General features: G+C 40.6%; 1 protein-coding gene across 2 annotated transcripts; it reads left to right on the forward strand.

Moving 5' to 3' along the window:
- On the forward strand, positions 1 to 23,639 carry LOC132847642 (ATP-binding cassette sub-family E member 1-like). Of its 2 annotated transcripts, none has more exons than XM_060873120.1 (18): positions 1 to 59; positions 1,893 to 2,059; positions 4,359 to 4,444; positions 4,519 to 4,616; positions 4,722 to 4,839; positions 5,055 to 5,192; positions 5,283 to 5,352; positions 6,475 to 6,571; positions 8,270 to 8,359; positions 11,720 to 11,841; positions 12,007 to 12,228; positions 14,354 to 14,413; positions 14,491 to 14,549; positions 14,648 to 14,758; positions 14,840 to 14,982; positions 21,455 to 21,577; positions 21,677 to 21,788; positions 22,072 to 23,639. In XM_060873120.1, the coding sequence occupies exons 2-18, from the start codon at positions 1,957 to 1,959 to the stop codon at positions 22,117 to 22,119; spliced, it is 1,800 nt and encodes a 599-aa protein (XP_060729103.1). In that variant the 5' UTR covers positions 1 to 59; positions 1,893 to 1,956; the 3' UTR covers positions 22,120 to 23,639. The 2 variants fall into 2 exon arrangements, with proteins under 2 accessions (XP_060729103.1, XP_060729102.1); XM_060873119.1 differs by lacking the exon at positions 1 to 59 and adding an exon at positions 170 to 289.
- The last annotated feature ends 4,271 nt before the right edge of the window (positions 23,640 to 27,910 follow it).

The raw sequence follows: 27,910 nt of genomic DNA on the forward strand, positions 1-27,910 counted from the left end.
GTTTTTTATTTGCAACGTAGTCGTGCTTATCTAAAGCAGGACGTGGTGAAGAGCCAAGGGTGAGTTTGTGTGTGTAATTAAGATTAAACACATAAACATTCTTGTGTTTTCCATGTTGTCGATTTAAATCTTGTCCACAGATCAGCGCAAATTAGATGTATAAATGACGCGCTGAGGCTAGTTGGCTAACGTCAGGTAGCTGCTAATAAATATCCACAACCAAGTTGTGAGGAATTATTAAAAATGATCGATTATACAACATTCGGAGGAATTAGTAGAGATTGTAAAGGTGACTGCATACAAGCTCATTTTGTTACCTGACAGCTGTCAGTTGGTATTATGGAACGCCAAAAATTCGTTAGTGCTCTAAATGTATGCGTTCTCGACCTTGCGCTCTTTACATCATCAACGTGTGTATTAATATGCTAATTAACCTGTACAACATGTTAATTAGCCTGAACTCTATGCTAATTAACCTGTACTATGCATGAAAATATGCTAATTAACCTGTACACTATGCTAATTAAACTGTACTATGCATAAAACTATGCTAATTAACATGTACTATGCATGACACTATGCTAATTAACCTGTATTATGCATGAAACTATGCTAATTAACCTGTACTACAGTATGCATGAAACTATGCTAATTAACCTGTACTATGCATGAAACTAGTATGCTAATTAACCTGTACTATTCATGACACTATGCTAATTAACCTGTATTATGCATGAAACTATGCTATTTAGCCTGTGTACTATGCAAATTAACCTGTACACTTTGCTAATTAACTTGTACTATGCATGACACTATGCTAATTAACCTGTATTATGCATGAAACTATGCTAATTAACCTGTACAATATGCTAATTAACTTGTACTATGCATGAAACTATGCTAATTAACCTGTACAATATGCTAATTAACTTGTACTATGCATGAAACTATGCTAATTAACCTGTACTATGCATGAAAGTATACTAATTAACTTGTACACTATGCTAATTAACCTGTACACTATGCTAATTAACCCGTACATTATGCTAATTAACCTGTACCATGCAAGAAAATATACCAATTAATCTTTACTATGCATGAAACTATACTAATTAACATGTACTATGCATGAAATTATGCTAATTAACCTTTACACTATGTGAAACTATGCTAATTTACCTGTACTATGCATGAAATTATGCTAATTAACCTTTACACTATGCTAATTAACCTGTACTATGCATGAAACTATGCTAATTAACCTGTACAATGTATGAAACCATGCTAATTAACCTGTACTATGCATGAAACTATGCTAATTAACCTGTACTATGCATGAAACCATGCTAATTAACCTGTACTATGCATGAAACTATGCTAATTAACCTGTACAATGTATGAAACCATGCTAATTAACCTGTATTATGCATGTTTTCTGTAGCAGATAATTGAATTGTGTTTCTGAAATCCCATAACGAACTCTACAAGTAGAAAATTGTGTCGATTTCTCACGGAATGATTACCTACACATCATTTTGTCCAAATGTAACTATAAGCTAACGGTACAATGCGACAGGACAATGAAAAGCTACGTGAATCAACGAGGAATTCTGGCTAAATACGTGTTAACGTCATTGACGATAATTTTTAAAAAAAAATGAGCAATTTGAAAAACTGTAATATTGGTTTGCATTAATTTCTGCAGTTGCAAAATCAGGAAGTCCTAGCGGGACTAGTATAGTGAATGAAGTTCTTTTTCTGCTCGGGTTATTATTTAGAAAGCTGTCACGTCACGGTTTTTTAAAATATGTCCCATATAAACATGTGCAGTTAAAGACTTTGTGGCTGTTGTGGTGATGTTAAAACGTAGCCTTCCGTCTCTGTTTCTGCAGTATACCTTGTGCTAAGATCCGGGAACGGCTCCATTTGGCCCTTTCCTAACAAGATCCAGAAAGAATGTCTGAAAAGCCGATTCGGATCGCCATCGTGAAAGAAGATAAATGCAAGCCAAAGAAATGCAAGCAGGAGTGCAAGAAGAGCTGCCCGGTGGTCCGAATGGGTAAGAACAGAGGAAGCTGTGACTCTAGTGGAAAAGTAACCAAGCATCTGTTTTTCTCTTTCTGGCTTCAAATGAAATTAATGCTAAGGTATTAACATTTGCTTAAAACAAGAATGACACTATGATGTCTACATGCACAGGAGACATGGCTTATGTGAAAGAATCTAAACAAGCAAGTTAATTACATAGATCTTCTTTCTAGGGCTGACCTCCCACTGCCTAAATCTGTCAAACAGGTTGTTTCCACAGGATGTGAGAAACTAGGCCAGCCAAAAATGACATAAAGTCAAGTTTTAGTCTGAATCTATAAACTATAAATGTTTTTACTCAAATATTATTTATATAATATAAAGCTAATGTATATAACTAATGATATATTTTGTAACATATATGCAATCTAATCTAATTTAACAATGTGGAAATGGTATATAGAATAGATGCCTTTATTTTGTCACATATACTGTGGTGTGAAAAAGTGTTGGCCCCTTCCTGTTTTTTAAATGAAGGTTTTTATTATTAAGGGAAAACAAAATCCAAACCTATGTGGCCCTGTGTGAAAAAGTGTTTGCCCCATAAACCTAATAACTGCTTGGGCCACCTTTAGAAACCAGAACTGCAATCAAGCGTTTGTGATAACTTGCAATGAGTCTGTTACAGCGCTGTGGAGGAATTTTGGTCCACTCATCTTTGCAGAATTGTTGTAATTCAGCCACATTGGAGGGTTTTCAAGCATGAACCAGCTTTTTAAGGTCATGCCACAGCATCTCAATAGGATTCAGGTCAGGACTTTGACTAGGCCACTCAAGTCTTCATTTTGTTTTTCTTCATTCATTCAGAGGTGGACTTTCTGGTGTGTTTTGGATCATTGTCCTGCTGCAGAACCCAAGTTCGCTTCAGCTTGAGGTCATGAACAGATGGCAAAGCAGCAAAACATCCACAGACTATCACACTACCACCACCACCATATTTTACTGTTGGTATGATGTTCTTGTTCTGAAATGCGGTGTTACTTTTACTCCAGATGTAATGGAACACACACCTTCCAAAAAGTTAAACTTTTGTCTTGTCAGTCCACAGAGTATTTTCCCAAAAGTCTTGGGGATAATCAAGATGTTTTCTGGCAAATCAGAGATTAGCCTTTATGTTCTCCTTCCTCAGCAGCAGGTTTCCTCTTGGAACTCTGCCATGCAGGCCATTTTTGCCCAGTCTCTTTCTTATGGTGGAGTCATGAACACTGACCTTAACTGAGGCAAGTGAGGCCTGCAGTTCTTTGGATGTTGTTGTGGAGTCTGTTTGTGACATATTGGATGAGTCGACGATGCACTTTTGGGGTAATTTTGGTTTTCCGGCCACTCCTGGAAAGGTTCACCACTGTTCCATTTTTTCGCCATTTGTGGATAATGGCTCTCACTGTGGTGAGCAAGCACTTTTTCACACTGGGCCATGTAGGTTTGGATTTTCCTTTTTTCCTTAATAATAAAACCCTTCATTTAAAAACTGCATGTTGTGTTTACTTGTGTTATCTTTGACTAATATTTAAATTTGTTTGATGATCTGAAACACTAAAGTGTGACAAATGTGCAAAAAAAAAAACACTTTTTCACACCACTGTACATTACAGCACAGTGAACTTCTTTCTTCTAAACTACTGGCTTTTGGGGTCAGAGCACAGGGTCAGCTATGATAGAGTGGCCCTGGACCAGAAAGGGTTAAGGGCCTTGTTGAAGGGCCCAGAAGTGGCAGCTTGCCCCCTAATAAAAATTATCTTTCATTTTTTTCTGCAAAAAAAAAAAAAAAAAAATCGAACGTTTTATCGAACACATTTTTTATTGATATTGATCACATGTCTATCGCGATACATATCGTTATCGTTTTATCGCCCAGCCCTATTCCCAGTAATAGTGGAGACTCTCCACAAGGAATGCAATCATGTGACCAATGTGCCCCATATTACTATATATACAATGCCAAGATTTGGACCTACTCCTACCAGGGTGTATCCTGCCTTGATGCCCGATGATACCTGAGATAGGCACAGGCTCCCCGTGACCCGAGGTAGTTCGGATAAGCGGTAGAAAATGAGAGAGAGAGAGAGATTTGGACCTCTGGTGGTCAAACAGTGTAACTGTGTTACATTGCATAGGTAATATTAAGCTGCTACTAGATATTTGCATGATGCACATCGCAATGCATCATGTCTTAATAAATAGTTACAGTATGCGCAACATTATAACAGTATCATAAACATATAGTACAGTAGGTGCAGCTCTCTGATCTAACTGTGAATAATGCTTTGCAGGGAAACTGTGTATCGAGGTGACCGCACAGAGCAAAATTGTATGGATCTCTGAATCACTCTGTATAGGATGCGCTATCTGCATTAAGGTACGTAAAGTTGCGAAAAAGTCATGCTTGAGATCATAACCCTTTAATCATCCTCAATGTTTTTTTTTCTTTAGAAATGTCCGTTTAATGCTTTGGCTATCGTCAACCTGCCGAGCAACCTGGAGAAAGAGACCACACACAGATACTGTGCTAACTCTTTCAAACTACACAGGTAAGTTAAGATAAAATATTACAAATAAATACATAAATGTGCTCTGGATATAAATGTGTCCATGTATTGTATGTTAGCCAGTATTTTGTGCTCTCGTTGTTACAGGTTACCGATCCCCAGACCAGGTGAGGTTTTAGGGCTGGTTGGCACTAACGGCATTGGAAAATCAACAGCACTTAAGATCCTCGCTGGAAAACAAAAGCCCAACCTGGGAAAATATGATGTAGGTAACACAATATGACATTTGAAGCTCTAGATATTTTACAGTCATAGATCATTTCTATTGAAACCTGTTGATATGTAAGAGATCATGTGCTAGATTACAATAATCAAATTTCAACCAACCATCAGTGCATTGAGACATTGAAAATTCTGGAGGCCTGAAAAGCATAACCACATTGTCTTAGTGTGGCCCGACGCTGGCTTCTGTCTTGGCAGGCTCCCCCCGACTGGCAGGAAATCCTGGCTTACTTCCGAGGATCTGAACTGCAAAACTACTTCACGAAGATCCTGGAAGACGACCTGAAAGCCATTGTGAAGCCTCAGTATGTCGACCAGATCCCCAAAACCGTCAAGGTTTGACATCTAGCTGCTCTCAGACCATGTTGGACAGATTTTTACATTTATGTTAATTAAGTATGAATGTTGATGGTAAATGTTTTGCAGGGAAGTGTAGGCTCTATTCTGAGCAGGAAGGATGACACTAAGACAGAGACTGTAGTCTGTGAGCAGCTTGGTATGTTTTTTATTTTCATTTATTTATGTTATTTATTCCTCTTTTGCCACAGCAGGTTGCCTATGTCTACTAGACAAGACATCAGAATGTTGTTTTCCACTTTTAGTTACATTTCTAGTTACAGTTCTTCTTTTTGGGGGGCACGGTGGCTTAGTGGTTAGCACGTTCGCCTCACACCTCCAGGGTTGGGGTTCGATTCCCGCCTCTGCCTTGAGTGTGTGGAGTTTGCATGTTCTCCCCGTGCCTCAGGGGTTTCCTCCGGGTACTCCGGTTTCCTCCCCTGGTCCAAAGACATGCATGGTAGGTTGATTGGCATCTCTGGAAAATTGTCCGTAGTGTGTGATTGCGTGAGTGAATGAGAGTGTGTGTGTGCCCTGTGATGGGTTGGCACTCCGTCCAGGGTGTATCCTGCCTTGATGCCCGATGACGCCTGAGATAGGCACAGGCTCCCCGTGACCTGAGGTAGTTCGGATAAGCGGTAGAAGATGAATGAATGAATGAATGAGTTCTTCTTTTTCTCTCTTCAATCTCTGAAACTGTTAAGTTCTCCGTCCTGAAAACTTAAAGATACAGCATTAAGTCTGACTGTTATAATGCATGGCGTCACAGTGGCTTAGCGGTGCCCTGTGATGGGTCGGCACCCTGTCTATGGTGTCTGCCACTTTGCACCCCAGGTCCCCTGGAATAGGCTCCAGGTTCTTTGCAAACCTGTATAGGTTAAGCTACAGAATAAAAATGGATGTTACAAAGCACAGACACTGGAGACTCCTTACAGAATAACTCACCATATCAACGATTAAATGTTTTTTTAATGTACATGAACCATCTGCTGTACAACTTTAAGTATAAATTGTCACTATAGAAATGATAACATATTACAATGAAGAATAAATATGGACCTGTGCAACCAGAAGTATTCTTATCTTGCTATGACAGAAAATATGATTCTGACCAATCAGAATTAAGAATTAAACAGCTAGATAGAGGATGACATTTAATGATATTGACTATTACCATGTTGGGATTTTGTTAAGAATTCATTCCAGTCAACATGTAAAAATTTAAATAATTTAATCATTTTGTTATGTGTATATGTGTTTGTGTGTGTGTGTTGTGAGACAGATCTGACTCATCTCAGGGACAGGAACGTCGAGGATCTGTCAGGAGGAGAGCTACAACGTTTCGCCTGTGCAGTGGTGTGCATCCAGAGAGCAGACATGTATGCTTCTGAACTCCTGTTTATACAATCCATTAATGCATGGACTTGTGTGTGTATCTTGTGTGTGCATAAACCTTACACACACTTGAAATTTTTGTTTGTTAAAGAGGTGATGTTATAAAAGTGTGGCTCTCAGCATGAAAGAAATAGTACTGGACTAAAGGTGAAAACATTTCAAGACGTTAAGGTGATGATGTTTTTTTTAAACAATCATTCATTCATTCATCTTCTACCGCTTATCCGAACTACCTCGGGTCACGGGGAGCCTGTGCCTATCTCAGGCGTCATCGGGCATCAAGGCAGGATACACCCTGGACGGAGTGCCAACCCATCACAGGGCACACACACACACTCTCATTCACTCACGCACTCACACACTACGGACAATTTTTCCAGAGCTGCCAATCAACCTACCATGCATGTCTTTGGGGAGGAAGCCGGAGTACCCGGAGGAAACCCCCGAGGCACGGGGAGAACATGCAAACTCCAAACACACAAGGTGGAGGCGGGAATCGAACCCCGACCCTGGAGGTGTGAGGCGAACGTGCTAACCACTAAGCCACTGTGCCCCCCTTTTTAAACAATCATTATTATTAATTAACTATTAAGTTTAACATTAATTTATCTCTGTGAATGATGTATGCTGTTCTATATGGTTTTGTTTACATGTACTGTACACATGTTTCTTGTGATTCTGGTCTTGTCTCCACCGCACCGCACCGCCTCGTCCTGTACGCTTTCATGAACGTAGGTTATTTTTGGTTCTAAATATAAAATTTTGTCTTTTTTGTGGGTTTTAAAAACACTATCGGACACAATAACGTAGACTTTTATGGAGATCCTTCCGTACTGGTTTTTAAAGCACTACATAATTTGGCGCCACCACCCCGTCTAGGTCGTTGAGATCAGAGAACCAAAATCTCCTTGTGACTGTGAGAACAAATTATAAACGCAAAGGGGACAGAGCATTCTCGCATGTTGGTCCTTTACTATGGAATGACCTTCCGCGCTTAGATCGGCAAAGTCGCTGGGTGTGTTTAAGGCCTTGTTAAAAACCCATTTATTAGAGGTAGCATGGGGCAGTCTGAGTGGGCTTGTCCTTTGGGTTTTAGCTAGTGATAGGGTAGCTTTCTTTTTGTTTTAATGTCTGCTTGTTTTTTTTTTTATTTTTCTTATACTGTATTGTGGTCGTATGCAACTCTTAAATTAAGTGTTTTATACGACTGTTTGTGAAGCACCTTGGGCAACGTCGGTTGTATAATGCGTGCTATATAAATAATAAAAAAGAAAAAGAAAGAAAGAAATATTTTGACATGGAAATCATGAAGCTTTTCAGAGAAGTGTCTCTTGATTGTATAAAGTGGGAGGAGCTTAAAGCCACCAACGAAGTGGGTAAGTTTAAGATATAGTGGTTGCTATGAGCAGAGAGAAACATGTAATTAAATGTTTTATGTTACGGTTACAAATGCAAATATGTTCAAAAACTGTCTTGTTTTAAGGTTCCGTTTCCTGGAATATGAGACGAAGCATTTTTGACTTAAACTGGTCTGAACACATTGTAGGCCTGAATATCACAAGAGTTTATATGAAGCACTCAGCTGTATTGTTATAATTTTGTGTATTTTTGTATTCATGGAAGTTTATAGATATGGAGAATGAGCTACTCCTCATTGTTACTGTTTGTGTTGTATTTGTTAGTTTCATGTTTGATGAACCCTCCAGTTACCTGGACGTCAAGCAGCGTTTGAAAGCTGCCATCACCATTCGCTCTCTCATCACACCGGACAGGTGAGTGGAGCACAACCGAGCCTCACCTAACGTCACCGCTGCGCTGTGTATTAACTCTGTGTTCTGCTTCTTTACTTGGCCGTGATTTGCAACTAGAAGAAAAGTAATAAATGCAAGAGATCCAACTTACTGTAATTGAAGTGATTAAGAATCCTGAGTTGAATAACTAGCTCAGCTGAATGTAAAAGCTTGGAATACTGTGAGAGATGATAATCCCATAGACAAACCAATCCTGTACTCATCACAGGACTCGTCACACTTCACACTTATTTCTCTTATTATTGATGTGGTCTCAGGGGGTTTTTCCTTGCTGCTATCTTATCTTACTTTACGGATCTGCATCAGGATTTCTATAAATCTGCTCAGTGGTTTTAAATCAGACAGACATTGCTTTAGTCTAGTTGAATGTGTGTTCATTTGCATGCTTAAAGGTGGGGTGCACAAAGTTTGATAGCCAATGTTGACATTTGAAATCACCAAAACAAACACGCCCCTAACCCAAATGGGTGTCACCCATGTTTTGATAGCTCCGCCCCACACATACATACGTAACCCAGGCAGCTATTATGGCGGAACCTGTTGGGGCAGCTGGCCGAGGGTATATTTTTATCAATAAATGAACTCATTGAGTAATACTATGGTAATACAAATGTGTTTTTGTAGTACTGTGTGTTGTACAGTGAAAGGTTTAGCTTCGTTTCACGCGGAAGACGACGTTCAACACCTAGAACCCGAGGCAGAGGTGACGGCAGGTATCCGCCATGTCAATTTTTCAATCACTTTCGGCTAATGTCAGACATGTGCACTGAACACTCTCACCGCCGCATATTGACAAGACACGCCCCTTTCTGCTGATTGGCCACACGTTTGTTTTGAATTTTTGGCCCGACTCAGTTTTCTGAAGCATTTTTCAAATATCGTGCACCCCACCTTTAAATAATAATAATAATTAAAAAATAAATTATAAATCTAAATTTAAAATGAAGTTCAATTTAGTGTTAAGAGAACAGAAAAAGCTTTTTTACTGAAAACGTATATAATTTCTTAATTATTTAGACAAATAAATACAATTCAGTGTTGTAAAGAAATAAAGAACTCAAAACATTTTGTGCCATTGTTCAGTAATAATGTCTAAGATAAATTTAACAATAATTAAAAAATCTTTTATTTATTTATTTATTTATTTATTTATTTATTTATTTATTACCAAAACATTTTTTTCAAAACATTCTCTGTAATATCTTTCTAATTAATGCAATATTCTAATATAGAAATATACATTTAACCCTCCTATTGTCCTCCTATACAAATTAGGAGTGTTGAGTCAACTTGACCTTGTCTGTTTTGACTGCTTATAAAAAATGAAGTATATATGATAGCCTTTATTTTTTTTTCACCTTTTTAGTCAAACTTGTTTCCAACATATTAACATATATTTTGCAAAAAAAATATTTATATTTGGTATAATAAACCTTATTTATATACAAAAATGAATCATTTTTTAGTAAAAAAAAAAACAGAAATTCTTGAATTATTTTCACTATAGAGGCACAAAAGTTAATGCACAATTACAGGCTGGTATATTTCAAGGGCAGGAGATTGTTTTGAAACCATTTTGACCAATTTTAATTTCAGCAAAAAATAAAACCTGTTTTTTTCGAGGCCAAATTGACTTGAATGCTTATAAATCAAAAATTCTACAATTATTACCATTCTGTGTGTAATATCTGTTTTACACTTGTAATATCTATTTTGCCCACCTGATGTCATCTGATCAACCAACAACAGGCTACACACACACACATACACACACACAAAAACATGCCATAATTTCATGTGAATAAAACTTCGTTTACCTCCCTATGTTTTTTTAATTATACTTAATTTATGAACGATAAACCTTATGAAATTTTGCCATGTTTTGAGTAAAATAAGCAGAAATTATTAAATATTATTTTTGATAACCACTGACTGATACATGTGAAACATTACTCAGCATATCTCCAGGCCAAAGCTGACTGATGCAACTAAATTCGTAAATAAGAGAGAGGAAACAAACATGATTTGAATATGAAAACACAACGTGTGTGTGTGTAAAGATTGTTGGTAGAAGAAGAAGAGAAGAGAAGATATTGTCCCCAGCTGGACAAATGCATATAACAAGTGTGAAATATTTACAAATGATTGTTTTTGGTTTTTTGGAGGCCCAATGAATTGCAATGCCCTATGCTTGTGTGTGTGTGTGTGTGTGTGTGTGTGTGTGTCTGTGTGTGAGTGTCTCTGTGTGTGTGTGTGTAAAGCTTATTGGTAGACCAGATTTTGCCCCCAGCTGGACAAATGCATCTAACAAGTGTGAAATATTTACAAATGAGTAGCTTTTGTTTCTGGAGGCCTAATGAATTGCTATGCCCAGTGCTTGTGTGTGTGCATGTGTGTGTATGAGTGTGTGTGTGTGTGTGTGTGTGTGTGTGTGTGTGCGCGCGCATGTGTGTGTGTGTGTGTGTGTGTGTGTGAAATGTTTACAAATGTGTAGCTTTTGTTTTGTCTGGAGGCCAACTGAATTGCAATGCCCAATGCTTTGAACATTGTTTGACTGTGTGTGTGTGTGTGTGTGTGTGTGTGTGTGTGTGTGTGTGGGGCATCATTTCGGTAGATCATATTTTGCCCTCTGCTAGGCGAAGGCATATCAAAAGTGTGAAATATTTACAAATGTTTGGCTTTTTTTTCTTTTCTGGAGGCCTAATGAAATGCAATGCCCAATTTGTGTGTGTGTTTGTGTGTGTGTGTGTGTGGACATTTTCTGTATGTATGTTCATTGCGCTGAAAAGGGCAAAAGTGTGTCCTATTGCCCCACTAAATGTGGTCGGGTCAAAATGACCCAAGCTGTTCCAAAATGCAAATCATATATTGTTCTGAACACATAGTTTAATGAAAATAGACAAAATTAATTTTGCTTACAAAGTTCATAATTTGGAACAATCCTGCTAAATTTCAGGCAAATATGTGGAAGAAAACCCAAGTGATGACACATTAAAATCTTCCAACTGGGTCAAAAAGACCCAGGGAAAATAGGAAGGTTAAACTTTCATAAATATAGGTCATTTTTTTTGTTGTTTTTATTAAATGTTTCTAAGAACAAAATGAGGTTTAATGTTCTTATAACCATTATGACACGTGTTGACACATATACTCTATAAGAAAATAAGCTTTTCAGAGATGTGTCACATGACGTGATTGTATAAAGTGGGAGGAGCTTAAAGGACTTCCTGCACAATGGCCGCAGACAAAAGTGCTCCATTACTATTGATGTTAATTACATCTCCTCTAACCATGTTATTGTGTGTCTCTGAACTCTTTTAGATACATAATTGTCGTAGAGCATGATCTAAGTGTTCTGGACTACCTGTCTGATTTCATCTGCTGTCTGTACGGAGTACCCAGTGCCTACGGCGTCGTTACCATGCCCTTCAGTGTACGAGAAGGTAGGCTATAGTTCACTGTCACTGTTTCACCATTCATTCATTTATTTAAGCTTGTAGTGTCTACAGTGCAGTCTACTCCGCTTCGTGTCAGGGAAGCATTCTAAAGTTCATGTTGTTGGTCTGTTTTCACTCTTTCACTTCTTCTACCTTAACCCAATATCCCAGGCATCAACATTTTCCTGGACGGATACGTCCCGACCGAGAACCTCCGCTTCCGCGACGCCTTGCTGGTTTTCAAAGTAGCTGAGACGGCCACCGAAGAGGAGGTGAAGAAGATGTGTCGCTATCAGTACCCCAGTATGAAGAAGGCCATGGGTGACTTCGAGCTGCAGATCATCGAGGGCGAGTTCACGGACTCTGAGATTATGGTCATGCTTGGAGAAAACGGTGAGATGACTAAAAAAAACGTTTCATTCGTATTTCCGAGTGCTTCATTACAAATAGTTTGGCTTTAACACTTTTTTACCAGTACACAGCGGAATGGGAATCAACTTATGGGATATTTTTCTGGCTGCATGTCTGATGTTATGAACAAGCATTTGGGATATCTCAGAGAGCAGAAATGGGTTTAATATCAACATTTAAATGATACATTTGAAGATACAAACATTTGTTTGAAAGAGAAGATACCAACTCCATGTAGTCTTTGAGGACAACAACCTCCTCATCAATACACAATTATCAGACTGTATCTGACTGTAGAAAGGACATTATTCGTAATAACACTATCCGGTGTTTATAACAGTTTAACGGTGGCTTAGTGGTTAGCACGTTCGCCTCACACCTCCAGGGTTGGGGGTTCGATTCCCGCCTCTGCCTTGTGTGTGTGGAGTTTGCATGTTCTCCCTGTGCCTCGGGGGTTTCCTCCGGGTACTCCAGTTTCCTCCTCCGGTCCAAAGACATGCATGGTAGGTTGATTGGCATCTCTGGAAAATTGTCCGTAGTGTGTGATTGTGTGAGTGAATGAGAGTGTGTGTGTGTGCCCTGTGATGGGTTGGCACTCCGTCCAGGGTGTATCCTGCCTTGATGCCCGATGACGCCTAACGCCAGGCTCCCCGTGACCCGAGGTAGTTCGGATAAGCGGGAGAAAATGAGTGAGAGTGAGTGAGTAAATTGTATTGAAATTCTATGAAAATAATGCCCCTAGTATTCTGGATAAAAACAGAAATACTGATGAAACACTACAAATACTTAAAGTCCTGAGTGTCTAATTTCATGACCAGGACATTCAATACTGAACACGGACACAACAAAGCAGGCAAAAAATTCAATTTATTGGCTTCTGGGGAAAAAAGTTATCAATCTAACCCAGGGGTCGGCAACCAGAGCCGCAAGTGGCTCTTTCATCCCTCTGCTGCGGCTCCCTGTAGATTTAGAAAATAAATATGTAATTTAAATGTATTTTATTTTAGTTAGTTAGTTTTTTAAACAATGAAATTCTAAGATTATGATGCTTTGTAACATTAAAATAAACCGTGATTAATTTGTTTGTCACTAAAAATATGCGTCATAATTGCCGACTTGCGAAATCCGACACAGAAGCAGACGCATTTTTGGTTTGCTGCAGCCGGCAAGTGAACATTTTGATGTCATGAATACGAAGAGGACTCAATTAGACATTGAACGTAACCTTCAACTCAGCGTCTTTTTTGTTAAGGTTACTTCAAACTGTTCAAAATATTTTTGTTTGCCTGCAGAAATAAAATTATTAAAAAATGTAAAAAATGATATATACATATATATCGTCGCTGTCGGGCGGAAACCTCGTATGTCCAAATTTTGTCAATTTCAGATTTTTTCACATATCGATGCTATTGGTCAGTCCCCACGTGGGTCTGTTATTTTTACAAGTTATTAACCAATCTAAAGTCTTGAAAATAGCTTGAGCGCAAATCTCATAACTCCATTGGACACTTCAACTGTCCACCTCTTCCTCACTCCGCGGGAGAGCTTCGCGGCATATTTCTCCTCAAGAAGAGTCGCAACGAATCAACACGTCTTCTGAGGTAAATGTCTTCAAAACACTGGGCTCAAAGAAAAAAAAATCTTGACCCCCGCTAGTTCTGGTGCTCGTCTGAGGACAGGAATTTAGCGCAAGACAATCCACTGCAACGCGGACTAAACCCTGTGCCCTGCAGATAAGGTACGGCGTTTTTTTAATTTCCTGAAAAATATCGGTTTGGGAGATGCGAGGATTCCGTCTGACAGCGACGATATACATATATATATATATATATATATATATATATATATATATATATATATATATATATATATATATATATATATTAGATGTCAAATGGGTTTTGTGGCTCCCTGTGTTTTTTTTTTCTCTGGGAAATGGGTCCAAATGGCTCTTTGAGTGTTTAAGGTTGCCGACCCCTGCTCTAGACACTGTGACTGGTGACACGTTAAGTTCTCTGTGTGTCCTTGTTGTGTTCTGACACGCTTTGAATTTACAATGAGGTGCTGAATATACTGTGCGTTAATAAAGCATTGAAAATTCTTCCAGGAACTGGAAAAACTACGTTCATCAGGCTGCTCGCTGGTCGATTGAAACCAGATAACGGAGGTGAGCGATGTTATTAGTCTTTTTTTGCTACCACCTGCGTAATAATATAGCCTCAAATTCAACCTGTTCTGTTCCAGTTGAAGTCCCGATCCTGAACGTCAGCTACAAACCTCAAAAGATCAGCCCCAAATTCAAAGTATGAAGTTGTGCAGTTCTACATCTACAACTGAGTATCCTGGACCCCGACTCTGTCGCTATTTGACACTTCCTGTGTGTGGTTGTGTGTCGCCGCAGGGTAGCGTGCGTGCCCTGCTGCACGAGAAGATCCGGGACGCGTACACGCACCCGCAGTTCGTCACGGACGTCATGAAGCCCATGCAGATCGACAGCATCGTCGATCAGGATGTAAGTGTTGAGGTTTTAAAGATGTCTTGAAGCTGTTTGCACTGTGAATTTCTGCTGAAGCTTCACTGACCCTTGTTACAGGTTCAGAATCTGTCTGGAGGAGAGCTGCAGAGAGTAGCGCTCACTCTCTGTCTGGGCAAACCTGCAGACGTCTACCTGATAGACGAGCCCTCGGCCTACCTGGACTCAGAGCAGAGGCTGATGGCTGCCAGAGTTATTAAACGGTAAGGTCTTGTTTATAGAAATAACAAGTGATCTGTTATTCCTGAAGGGTGTGTATGAATGTGTCACTCTCTGTATTCATCCCTCTCTCTCTCTCTCTCTGACTGACTCTTTCTTACTCCCTCACTCCCTCTATCTGTCTGTCTGTTTGCTCTTTCTCTCTCCCTCTCTCTCTCTGTCTGACTGACTCTTTCTCTCTCCCTCACTCCCTCTATCTGTCTGTCTGTTTGCTCTTTCTCTCTCCCTCTCTCTCTCTGTCTGACTGACTCTTTCTCTCTCCCTCACTCACTCTATCTGTCTGTTTGCTCTTTCTCTCTCCCTCTCTCTCTCTGTCTGACTGACTCATTCTCTCTCCCTCACTCACTCTATCTGTCTGTTTGCTCTTTCTCTCTCCCTCTCTCTCTCTGTCTGACTGACTCTTTCTCTCTCCCTCACTCACTCTATCTGTCTGTCTGTTTCCTCTTTCTCTCTCCGTCTCTCTCTCTGTCTGACTGACTCGTTCTCTCTCCCTCACTCACTCTATCTGTCTGTTTGCTCTTTCTCTCTCCCTCTCTCTCTGTCTGACTGACTCTTTCTCTTTCCCTCACTCCCTCTATCTGTCTGTCTGTTTGCTCTTTCTCTCTCCCTCTCTCTCTCCCTCTCTCTCTCTGTCTGACTGACTCTTTCTCTCTCCCTCACTCACTCTATCTGTCTGTCTGTTTGCTTTTTCTCTCTCCCTCTCTCTCTCTGTCTGACTGACTCTTTCTCTCTCCCTCACTCACTCTATCTGTCTGTCTGTTTCCTCTTTCTCTCTCCGTCTCTCTCTCTGTCTGACTGACTCGTTCTCTCTCCCTCACTCACTCTATCTGTCTGTTTGCTCTTTCTCTCTCCCTCTCTCTCTGTCTGACTGACTCTTTCTCTTTCCCTCACTCCCTCTATCTGTCTGTCTGTTTGCTCTTTCTCTCTCCCTCTCTCTCTCCCTCTCTCTCTCTGTCTGACTGACTCTTTCTCTCTCCCTCACTCACTCTATCTGTCTGTCTGTTTGCTTTTTCTCTCTCCCTCTCTCTCTCTGTCTGACTCACTCTTTCTCTCTCCCTCACTCACTCTATCTGTCTGTCTGTTTCCTCTTTCTCTCTCCGTCTCTCTCTCTGTCTGACTGACTCGTTCTCTCTCCCTCACTCCCTCTATCTGTCTGTCTGTTTGCTCTTTCTCTCTCCCTCTCTCTCTCCCTCTCTCTCTCTGTCTGACTGACTCTTTCTCTCTCCCTCACTCACTCTATCTGTCTGTCTGTTTGCTCTTTCTCTCTCCCTCTCTCTCTCTGTCTGACTGACTCTTTCTCTCTCCCTTACTCTATCTGTCTGTCTGTTTGCGCTTTCTCTCTCCCTCTTTCTGTCCGTCTGTCTGAGTCCTTTCTACGTCTCTCTCTCTCTGTCTGCCTGTCTGTCTGAGTCCTTGCTCTCTCCCTCACTCACTCTATCTGTCTGTCTGTTTGCTCTTTCTCTCTCCCTCTTTCTGTCTGTCTGTCTGAGTCCTTTCTACGTCTCTCTCTCTCTGTCTGCCTGTCTGTCTGAGTCCTTTCTCTCTCCCTCACTCACTCTATCTGTCTGTCTGAGTCCTTTCTCTCTCCCTCTTTCTGTCTGTCTGTCTGAGTCCTTTCTACATCTCTCTCTCTCTGTCTGCCTGTCTTTTTCTCTCTCCCTCTCTCCTTCTGTTTGTCTATCTGTCTGTCTGTTTGCTCTTTCTCTCTCCCTCTCTCTCTCTGTCTGACTGACTCTTTCTCTCTCCCTCACTCCCTCTATCTGTCTGTCTGTTTGCTCTTTCTCTCTCCCTCTCTCTCTCTGTCTGACTGACTCTTTCTCTCTCCCTTACTCACTCTGTCTGTCTGTTTGCTCTTTCTCTCTCCCTCTTTCTGTCTGTCTGTCTGAGTTCTTTCTACGTCTCTCTCTCTCTGTCTGCCTGTCTTTTTCTCTCTCCCTCTCTCCTTCTGTTTGTCTATCTGTCTGTCTGTTTGCTCTTTCTCTCTCTCTCTCTCTCTCTCTCTCTCTGTCTGACTGAATCTTTCTCTCTCCCTCACTCACTCTATTTGTCTGTTTGCTCTTTCTCTCTCCCTCTCTCTCTCTGTCTAACTGACTCTTTCTCTCTCCCTCACTCCCTCTATCTGTCTGTCTGTTTGCTCTTTCTCTCTCCCTCTCTCTCTCCCTCTCTCTCTCTGTCTGCCTGTCTGTCTGAGTCCTTTCTCTCTCCCTCACTCACTCTATCTGTCTGTCTGAGTCCTTTCTCTCTCCCTCTTTCTGTCTGTCTGTCTGAGTCCTTTCTACGTCTCTCTCTCTCTGTCTGCCTGTCTGTCTGAGTCCTTTCTCTCTCCCTCACTCACTCTATCTGTCTGTCTGAGTCCTTTCTCTCTCCCTCTTTCTGTCTGTCTGTCTGAGTCCTTTCTACATCTCTCTCTCTGTCTGCCTGTCTTTTTCTCTCTCCCTCTCTCCTTCTGTTTGTCTATCTGTCTGTCTGTTTGCTCTTTCTCTCTCCCTCTCTCTCTCTGTCTGACTGACTCTTTCTCTCTCCCTCACTCCCTCTATCTGTCTGTCTGTTTGCTCTTTCTCTCTCCCTCTCTCTCTCTGTCTGACTGACTCTTTCTCTCTCCCTTACTCACTCTATCTGTCTGTCTGTTTGCTCTTTCTCTCTCCCTCTTTCTGTCTGTCTGTCTGAGTCCTTTCTACGTCTCTCTCTCTCTGTCTGCCTGTCTGTCTGAGTCCTTTCTCTCTCCCTCACTCACTCTATCTGTCTGTCTGAGTCCTTTCTCTCTCCCTCTTTCTGTCTGTCTGTCTGAGTCCTTTCTACATCTCTCTCTCTGTCTGCCTGTCTTTTTCTCTCTCCCTCTCTCCTTCTGTTTGTCTATCTGTCTGTCTGTTTGCTCTTTCTCTCTCCCTCTCTCTCTCTGTCTGACTGACTCTTTCTCTCTCCCTCACTCCCTCTATCTGTCTGTCTGTTTGCTCTTTCTCTCTCCCTCTCTCTCTCTGTCTGACTGACTCTTTCTCTCTCCCTTACTCACTCTATCTGTCTGTCTGTTTGCTCTTTCTCTCTCCCTCTCTCTCTCTGTCTGACTGACTCTTTCTCTCTCCCTTACTCACTCTATCTGTCTGTCTGTTTGCTCTTTCTCTCTCCCTCTTTCTGTCTGTCTGTCTGAGTCCTTTCTACGTCTCTCTCTCTCTGTCTGCCTGTCTGTCTGAGTCCTTTCTCTCTCCCTCACTCACTCTATCTGTCTGTCTGAGTCCTTTCTCTCTCCCTCTTTCTGTCTGTCTGTCTGAGTCCTTTCTACATCTCTCTCTCTCTGTCTGCCTGTCTGTCTGAGTCCTTTCTCTCTCCCTCACTCACTCTATCTGTCTGTCTGAGTCCTTTCTCTCTCCCTCTTTCTGTCTGTCTGTCTGAGTCCTTTCTACATCTCTCTCTCTCTGTCTGCCTGTCTTTTTCTCTCTCCCTCTCTCCTTCTGTTTGTCTATCTGTCTGTCTGTTTGCTCTTTCTCTCTCCCTCTCTCTCTCTGTCTGACTGACTCTTTCTCTCTCCCTTACTCACTCTATCTGTCTGTCTGTTTGCTCTTTCTCTCTCCCTCTTTCTGTCTGTCTGTCTGAGTCCTTTCTACGTCTCTCTCTCTCTGTCTGCCTGTCTGTCTGAGTCCTTTCTCTCTCCCTCACTCACTCTATCTGTCTGTCTGAGTCCTTTCTCTCTCCCTCTTTCTGTCTGTCTGTCTGAGTCCTTTCTACGTCTCTCTCTCTCTGTCTGCCTGTCTGTCTGAGTCCTTTCTCTCTCCCTCACTCACTCTATCTGTCTGTCTGAGTCCTTTCTCTCTCCCTCTTTCTGTCTGTCTGTCTGAGTCCTTTCTACATCTCTCTCTCTGTCTGCCTGTCTTTTTCTCCCTTCCTCTCTCCTTCTGTTTGTCTATCTGTCTGTCTGTTTGCTCTTTCTCTCTCCCTCTCTCTCTCTGTCTGACTGACTCTTTCTCTCTCCCTCACTCCCTCTATCTGTCTGTCTGTTTGCTCTTTCTCTCTCCCTCTCTCTCTCTGTCTGACTGACTCTTTCTCTCTCCCTTACTCACTCTATCTGTCTGTCTGTTTGCTCTTTCTCTCTCCCTCTTTCTGTCTGTCTGTCTGAGTCCTTTCTACGTCTCTCTCTCTCTGTCTGCCTGTCTGTCTGAGTCCTTTCTCTCTCCCTCACTCACTCTATCTGTCTGTCTGAGTCCTTTCTCTCTCCCTCTTTCTGTCTGTCTGTCTGAGTCCTTTCTACATCTCTCTCTCTGTCTGCCTGTCTTTTTCTCTCTCCCTCTCTCCTTCTGTTTGACTATCTGTCTGTCTGTTTGCTCTTTCTCTCTCCCTCTCTCTCTCTGTCTGACTGACTCTTTCTCTCTCCCTCACTCCCTCTATCTGTCTGTCTGTTTGCTCTTTCTCTCTCCCTCTCTCTCTCTGTCTGACTGACTCTTTCTCTCTCCCTCACTCCCTCTATCTGTCTGTCTGTTTGCTCTTTCTCTCTCCCTCTCTCTCTCTGTCTGACTGACTCTTTCTCTCTCCCTCACTCCCTCTATCTGTCTGTCTGTTTGCTCTTTCTCTCTCCCTCTCTCTCTCTGTCTGACTGACTCTTTCTCTCTCCCTTACTCACTCTATCTGTCTGTCTGTTTGCTCTTTCTCTCTCCCTCTTTCTGTCTGTCTGTCTGAGTCCTTTCTACGTCTCTCTCTCTCTGTCTGCCTGTCTGTCTGAGTCCTTTCTCTCTCCCTCACTCACTCTATCTGTCTGTCTGAGTCCTTTCTCTCTCCCTCTTTCTGTCTGTCTGTCTGAGTCCTTTCTACATCTCTCTCTCTGTCTGCCTGTCTTTTTCTCTCTCCCTCTCTCCTTCTGTTTGTCTATCTGTCTGTCTGTTTGCTCTTTCTCTCTCCCTCTCTCTCTCTGTCTGACTGACTCTTTCTCTCTCCCTCACTCCCTCTATCTGTCTGTCTGTTTGCTCTTTCTCTCTCCCTCTCTCTCTCTGTCTGACTGACTCTTTCTCTCTCCCTTACTCACTCTATCTGTCTGTCTGTTTGCTCTTTCTCTCTCCCTCTTTCTGTCTGTCTGTCTGAGTCCTTTCTACGTCTCTCTCTCTCTGTCTGCCTGTCTGTCTGAGTCCTTTCTCTCTCCCTCACTCACTCTATCTGTCTGTCTGAGTCCTTTCTCTCTCCCTCTTTCTGTCTGTCTGTCTGAGTCCTTTCTACATCTCTCTCTCTCTGTCTGCCTGTCTGTCTGAGTCCTTTCTCTCTCCCTCACTCACTCTATCTGTCTGTCTGAGTCCTTTCTCTCTCCCTCTTTCTGTCTGTCTGTCTGAGTCCTTTCTACATCTCTCTCTCTCTGTCTGCCTGTCTTTTTCTCTCTCCCTCTCTCCTTCTGTTTGTCTATCTGTCTGTCTGTTTGCTCTTTCTCTCTCCCTCTCTCTCTCTGTCTGACTGACTCTTTCTCTCTCCCTTACTCACTCTATCTGTCTGTCTGTTTGCTCTTTCTCTCTCCCTCTTTCTGTCTGTCTGTCTGAGTCCTTTCTACGTCTCTCTCTCTCTGTCTGCCTGTCTGTCTGAGTCCTTTCTCTCTCCCTCACTCACTCTATCTGTCTGTCTGAGTCCTTTCTCTCTCCCTCTTTCTGTCTGTCTGTCTGAGTCCTTTCTACATCTCTCTCTCTCTGTCTGCCTGTCTGTCTGAGTCCTTTCTCTCTCCCTCACTCACTCTATCTGTCTGTCTGAGTCCTTTCTCTCTCCCTCTTTCTGTCTGTCTGTCTGAGTACTTTCTACATCTCTCTCTCTCTGTCTGCCTGTCTTTTTCTCTCTCCCTCTCTCCTTCTGTTTGTCTATCTGTCTGTCTGTTTGCTCTTTCTCTCTCCCTCTCTCTGTCTGTTTGCTCTTTCTCTCTCCCTATTTCTGTCTGTCTGTCTGAGTCCTTTCTCTCTCCCTCACTCACTTTATCTGTCTGTCTGAGTCCTTTCTCTCTCCCTCTTTCTGTCTGTCTGTCTGAGTCCTTTCTACGGCTCTCTCTCTGTCTGCCTGTCTGGCTGACTTTTTCTCTCTCCCTCTCTCCTTCTGTTTGTTTATCTGTCTCTGTCTGTTTGTCTATTTCTCTCTCCCTTTCTCTCTGTCAGTCCCTTTCACTTTATTTCTCCATGTCTGTAACTGTCAATCACTCTAACTCTTTCTTTTTTTGTTTTTTATTTATTTTGTTTTGTATTGTTATTTTGTATTTTTCTCAGTTGCTATCTCTTTTTGTTCTTTCTTTCTTTCTTTCTTTCTTTCTTTCTTTCTTTCTTTCTTTCTTTCTTTCTCTTATTTTCTTTCTTTCTTTCTCTTATTTTCTTTCTTTCTTTCTTTCTTTCTTTCTTTCTTTCTTTCTTTCTATTATTTTCTTTCTTTCTTTCTTTCTTTCTTTCTTTCTTTCTTTCTTTCTTTCTTTCTTTCTTTCTTTCTTATATACTTACATTTGCTCCATCCTCACAGATTCATCCTCCATGCAAAGAAGACAGCTTTCGTAGTCGAACATGACTTCATCATGGCCACGTACCTGGCCGACCGTGTCATCGTGTTCGACGGACTTCCGTCACAGCGGACGACTGCAAACACGTGAGCGCGCATCGTATTATTGGATATCTGAGTTAAATCATATTCCATCATATTTCAGGAAATCGTATCATCGTAAAAGTTAGTTTTTCTGCCTCTTAGGCCACAGATGCTGCTTGCTGGCATGAACAAGTTCCTTTCACTGCTGGAGATTACGTTCCGGAGAGATCCCAACAACTTCAGACCAAGAATCAACAAACTCAACTCCATTAAGGTAAACGCTTGAGAATAAATGATGTCATCTTATAATATTATGTCATCAGGAGCCTTTTTTAATTTTAGTGAAATCGTACATATACAAAGCATTTACCGTTATCCATTTAACTATATATATATATATATATATATATATATATATATATATATATATATATATATATATATATATATATATATATATATATATATTACAAACAGCAAATTTGCCTATGATCATTTGCTTCTTATACCATGTCTAATGTAATTGTCCATTCCTTTTCATCTCTAATAATCCTCAGGATGTCGAACAGAAGAGAAGTGGCAACTATTTCTTCCTCGACGATTAGCTCCACAGTTCCTTCTGAGGTTTTCTGTAATTTTGCTATAAGTGAGCATCTGCCTCTGCTGTTAACTGGATTGGTTTTCCAGCCACAAGCAGACATGCGTCCTATCAGTATTTAAAAGTCTATAAATCTATATTAATCATCCACTTCTTCAGTCATTCTTACGCCAGTGTCATTGTTTGACCACTAGAGGGCAGCAGACGTCCAGTACCTCTGTCTCGAAATCTGTCTCTGTCTTTTATTATGTGGATTAAAAGTGATATAGATGAGAGATCCCGGTTGGTTGGTTTTTAGTGTCTACACTATGCTCTGACTGTCATTATTCACAATTTGTAGTACGGCAACACTAGCGAGCGGATATTAAGTGTTCGTGGCATTTACGGCAACATCTTCAGTGACCCTCACGACTTTAGAAATCAAAGCCGTCTTGCAGCGCTACACTAATCTGTTGCTTTAAAGAGTTCCTCCATGTTCTCCCCGTACTCCAGTTTTCTCAATCCTCCCAGTCGGTGGACAGTCAGACACTGAACTATGAAGTCACCACACCAGTAAGCGCTCCTACAACTGGTTGCCATGGTAATAAAGATTTTCATTGGGTGGCACAACTAGCATTCAACTTAACAGTCAATCAGTTTTCTTCCCGCTAAAACGAAACATTCCAGAAAGAGATTTTTATATAAAATTCACCAAATAGAATGTATCATATGATACGAGACGAAGGAGAAGCGGTGTGTGCTCTTTATCACAGATCACGTGTGCTCTGCTGACTTCACTCCCGTCAGAGTCGCTCCGTATTTGCATAAAGTCTCATCTTTGTAGCATCTCCGGACTAGCCTCCAGTGCTCATTTTGCCAGAAGTCGGCAGCTGTTGATGAATGAAAATGAGCGATCTCTGTTCGCTTTTTCACTGCGAGTCACAGTGACAAGCGTGTGACTGGGTGTGTCCATGATGCCGTGTGTACTCCTGTCTCACGATTGTTTTTCCAGGGATAGAATCCAGATTCCCAGCCACCCTGAACAGAGCATGCTGAAGGTGAATGAATGAATAAATTAACCGATGATTAAATGAATTGATTGATTAAATGAACGTTTAGCTACTAAGCCTCATTTATTGAACTAGATACAAACAAATAAACTGTTCACTGGAGTATTTACACAACAAATTTAGTATCCGTTAAAATCCAGTTCGGAAATTCACTGACTAATGTGAACCCAAATTAATCGGTTTCAAATCGGATCACATTTTGTGAAATTTGGTTCTCATAAAAAGACAAGATATCACAGTGTTTGTCTATGGTACAGTAGCTGACTCTCTGCAGCGGCTGAGATGGATTAGCGTATTTTCGATACACACTTTCACAATTATTAATGGTTTATTAACTTTTTTGTTGCCTTATATGGACCTTTGTGGGTGTCTCCCAAACGTAAATCATTTGTGCCGTGAAGGTGCTTGGTAGCTTACAACTGATGTTAGGATTTAAGTATAAATATCATCAACTTTAATATAAACGTATATTTATATAGCCTAGGTGGTTTTGTTACAACCTACTAATATTAAAGTTACTATATTTTATTAATAGTTCCTGAGGCTCTATTTTATTCTTTCATCTTTCATCATCAAAACACAAATTCTTATGCTAGTAGTATTAAACACCTCAGGAGATAAAAACACTATAAAACCAAAACTGTTACAAAGGAATTTGTTGTATTTGATTGGTCACTCGAATCGAAAGGGTTTAACGCTTTCTCACAGTACACTAACGTCCTATTTTGCCATCGGATATTTCAATCGGTATAAAAACAAATAGTTTTTTTTTTATTGCAGAAAGCGTGTTATAGGATTATTAAGGACACTGTTAGGTTTCTGTACATAGAGTATCATGACTCTGTAGTGAGCTGCAGGGCAGCAGGGTGATCAGAAAAGGAAGGAGTGTGAGCTCACTGCTGAGTAAACTATTCACACCGTCCACAGTAACATGGAGGATGAAAAGCCTTTATATGTCACAGCACAATAAAATTATTTTCTTTGCATAGCATAGTTCGTTAGAAACATGGGGCGAGGGTGCTGAGTTAGATATGCTACAGCACCTGTTGAGTAGAGAGGGTTAAGGGCCTGAATCGAGGGCCCAAATGTAGCAGCTTGGTGGTGCTGGGACTTAAACCCCCAATCTAGACTTGTTGAAGTGTTTCTAGAATAAAAACTTTATTAAACAGACAAAATATCTGTGTACCTAATATTTGAGTTGTACTGTATTATGTTCATAAAATAATTTGTTAATGTTCCACAAAGCTTGCTTTATAATTAAAAGAGTCTTTGGCTGCTAAAAGTTTGAGTAGCCCGTGTTTATAAAACGCAGAATGTTTGAACTTGTGATTCTGTGGGTAGAAAGTTTAGGAATAAAGAGCTGGAAGTCAATTAACGGTGCAACATTCACACTTAATATACACCACAGTAAGAAATCCAAAGCTCACAGGGTTTAACTTAAAGTCCCAGGATCTGTTCTAGCTATCGGTTTAATGTTAAAGGAGCCCTTTTGTAGTCTATATGAAACTTTTTTCATTGTATTTACAAAACAGATGGCTCTTCTCTGCTAGGTTTATTGAATATGTCAAGCTGCATTACATTACTGAGATCCCAGGACTGGATGAAACACAAGCAACTGCAGATATCAATTTATCTACAGGTTGAACAATCGTGTACACACACACACACACACACACACACACACTGACACTGTGTAGACATTGTGTTCACTCAGATCATTGCCTATTGTTTAAACCTGCAATTTGTATCAGTGACCTGTATCAACATTACGGTTTATTGTAATAGATATAAAGATAAATTCTGTACATAAGCATAAGCATAACCTTTGTCACTTATCATGCTAAGCACACACCCTACACAGGAAAGCTTATCAGAGGCCTGTGTCTAGTCAGGGACTGTGAGCGAGGAGGATCTGTCTCGGTGTCTTTAGAGTGCCGTGGTTAATTGGCGCTGATCGATGGTGCTCCTCTGCTAGAAACCGAGGGAGCGTGGGGAGTGCAGGCAAGAGAACGTGAGGGAGGGGAGGATGGGTAAACCTGATACCCACAAGCCCTCTCGGAAGTCAGCCGGTTCAATGAAGGCAGTTTACCGGGCTAACTGCCTGACCTTCGACCCCCACTGCTATAGTTAGAGCACTTTGGTCTATGCGAAGGCAGAGGGAAGATCGATGGAGCAGTGGTGATGGCGGTGACATCATGCCTCTCAGACCTTTTCCTTATCCCTTTCAAATACGTGTAAGGTCCAAGGAACTGTCTTTATTTCATCACAAAGCTTTGACTCAGAGACACTGAGATATTTTTTCCAGGAGGCTCAGGCAAATTTTTTTTTTGTTTTGATTTCTTTTCTTTTTTTTTGTTTGACCTGAACTTAGTTAAAATCTTAGAGAAAATATGTTGTAAAATATATATATATATTTTTAATTATTTTTATTTTTTTTTTTTTACAATCAGAATATAACTAAATATAAATACTAAACACATTTCCAATCTTTCTAATATATCTAATATCAATCTAATATACCCTGTTTCCCAAGGCATGGACAAAAATAACACTCCTTTTGCTTCATTTTCACAAATTGTTTTTGTTTATCATTCAGTTTATATGCGACAATGTTTTATTCTATGTTTTGTTTGTTTTCAGGTTATTATCATGAAATTCTAATTCAGTATGTGTATGAAATCTAGGATTAAAAAAAATAATTAAATAAATTATATAAACAACAAAAATGAATCTGTATAATATAATTAATATTATAATTCTATTATAAGTGTATTATATTTATATCAATTTTATATATCTTCAGATCAGTATAGTACAGTACAGTATGGCAGCGCCCCGTCTCCGCCTTGTGTGTGTGAAGTTTGCATGTTCTCCCCGTGCCTCGGGGGTTTCCTCCGGGTACTCCGGTTTCCTCCCCCGGTCCAAAGACATGCATGGTAGGTTGATTGGCATCTCTGGAAAATTGTCCGTAGTGTGTGATTGCGTGAGTGAATGAGAGTGTGTGTGTGTGCCCTGTGATGGGTTGGCACTCCGTCCAGGGTGTATCCTGCCTTGATGCCCGATGACGCCTGAGATAGGCACAGGCTCCCCGTGACCTGAGGTAGTTCGGATAAGCGGTAGAAGATGAGTGAGTGAGTGAGTTTGGCAGCGCAAAGCATTTTTATCTACTGTATGTATTTGTACTTCTTTAGATACTGCATCGAAATATTACTTATGGAATAAAACTTTTGGTGGATTGCTCTTCTTGGAAAATAATCAGCGATGAGATGGTGTAATGTAACCTGATGGGAAGTGGAGCACATTCTGAACTGGTGATTTAATCGTCTTAAAATACAGCACAATGATTTGTCATTTAAAATTGATTAACATCTTTTTATGTTTTTTCCTTACGTAGTTGCATTTAAGTTTATTTTTATTATAGGTTATGCTGTAGCAGCTGTAAACAGTCTTTTTCTCTCACCAACTATTGTTTTGTTTGTGTGTGTGTGTGTGTGTGTGTGTGTGTGTGTGTTTGTGTGTGTCTTGAAGAGAAAACCGCAAAATCCTCCCTTATGAACAATTTCCAATGTCGGAGCTCTGATTCCTTCCATAAATGAACTTCCCTTTTAATCCGTTTAAATAGATCATCCACCATACAAGTCCCAGTGAATTTGACGTTACTATGGAAATAATAATGTGTTAATGTCAGCCTGCGCTCTGAACTTTTATTTTTATCCTTGTTATTTTTTAGATATTTTTAGATTTATTCCTCCGCTTCATAAAGCAAGTTTCTCTATTAACCCCTTTGTGAGGGTAATCGTACACACCTGTGAGCTTTGTGTATTCTCCTGGAGTTATGTAATGGTTTATTTATAAATGGTGATCTATCATCTCTCTTTGTAAGAAAACACAATCAGACATGGGAAACTTGCCATTATTAAAACTGTGTTTCTATTATTCTACTGGAAAAGGGTGATGTCAGTGTTGTATCTCTTACAATATCTCCAGATGGATACCTCCCCCACTCTTACACACACACCCACACACATCTCATGAGAAATGACCTCAGTGTGTTGTGTTAGAGGAACATCTGTGAGTACATTATCGTGACTTCAGTCCACACACTGATTTCCAGAAATCTTTGGAGACGATGTGATTTTTAATACTGGATATAACATTTAGCTAGAACTGATTTTTTATTTTTGAAGCCCAAAAAAAAAAAAAAAAACAGCGTTATTATTTATCGTTTTATCCAGTATCTAACACCGCTTATTCTACTGGGAACCTGGAGACTATCCCAGGAGACTCTGGGGCACAATGCAGGGTAGAAAGCTGGACAGGATGCCAGGCTTTCGCAAGGCACACACACTTACACACTACAGATTTAGAGATGACAATCAACATGCAACACATATCTTTGGACTGAGGGAAGAAACCAAAATACCCAGAGGAAATGCCTGGCATGGGGGGAGGGGGGGGGACCATTTAAACTTCACACACTCAGGGCAGAAGTGGGAATTGATCCCCTAACCCTGGAGTTGTAAGGCAAACTAACTGAAAGTTCATACTGACATAAGTACTTAGATCTCTAACTTTTATTGAACTTAGTTGAGACACCTTTTGCAGTGATTAGGTATGATGTGACAAGCTGTGCAAAAGCAGTTTCTCTGCAGATCCTCTCAAGTTCTGTAATGTTAAAAGAAAAAACATCAAAGAACAGACAGTTTTTCGAGTCTCTGGAAAGATTTTTGACTGGGTTCAAGTTTAGGC

Source organism: Tachysurus vachellii, chromosome 6, assembly GCF_030014155.1.
Source record: "Tachysurus vachellii isolate PV-2020 chromosome 6, HZAU_Pvac_v1, whole genome shotgun sequence".
In the NCBI taxonomy this organism is placed as follows: Eukaryota; Metazoa; Chordata; class Actinopteri; order Siluriformes; family Bagridae; genus Tachysurus; species Tachysurus vachellii.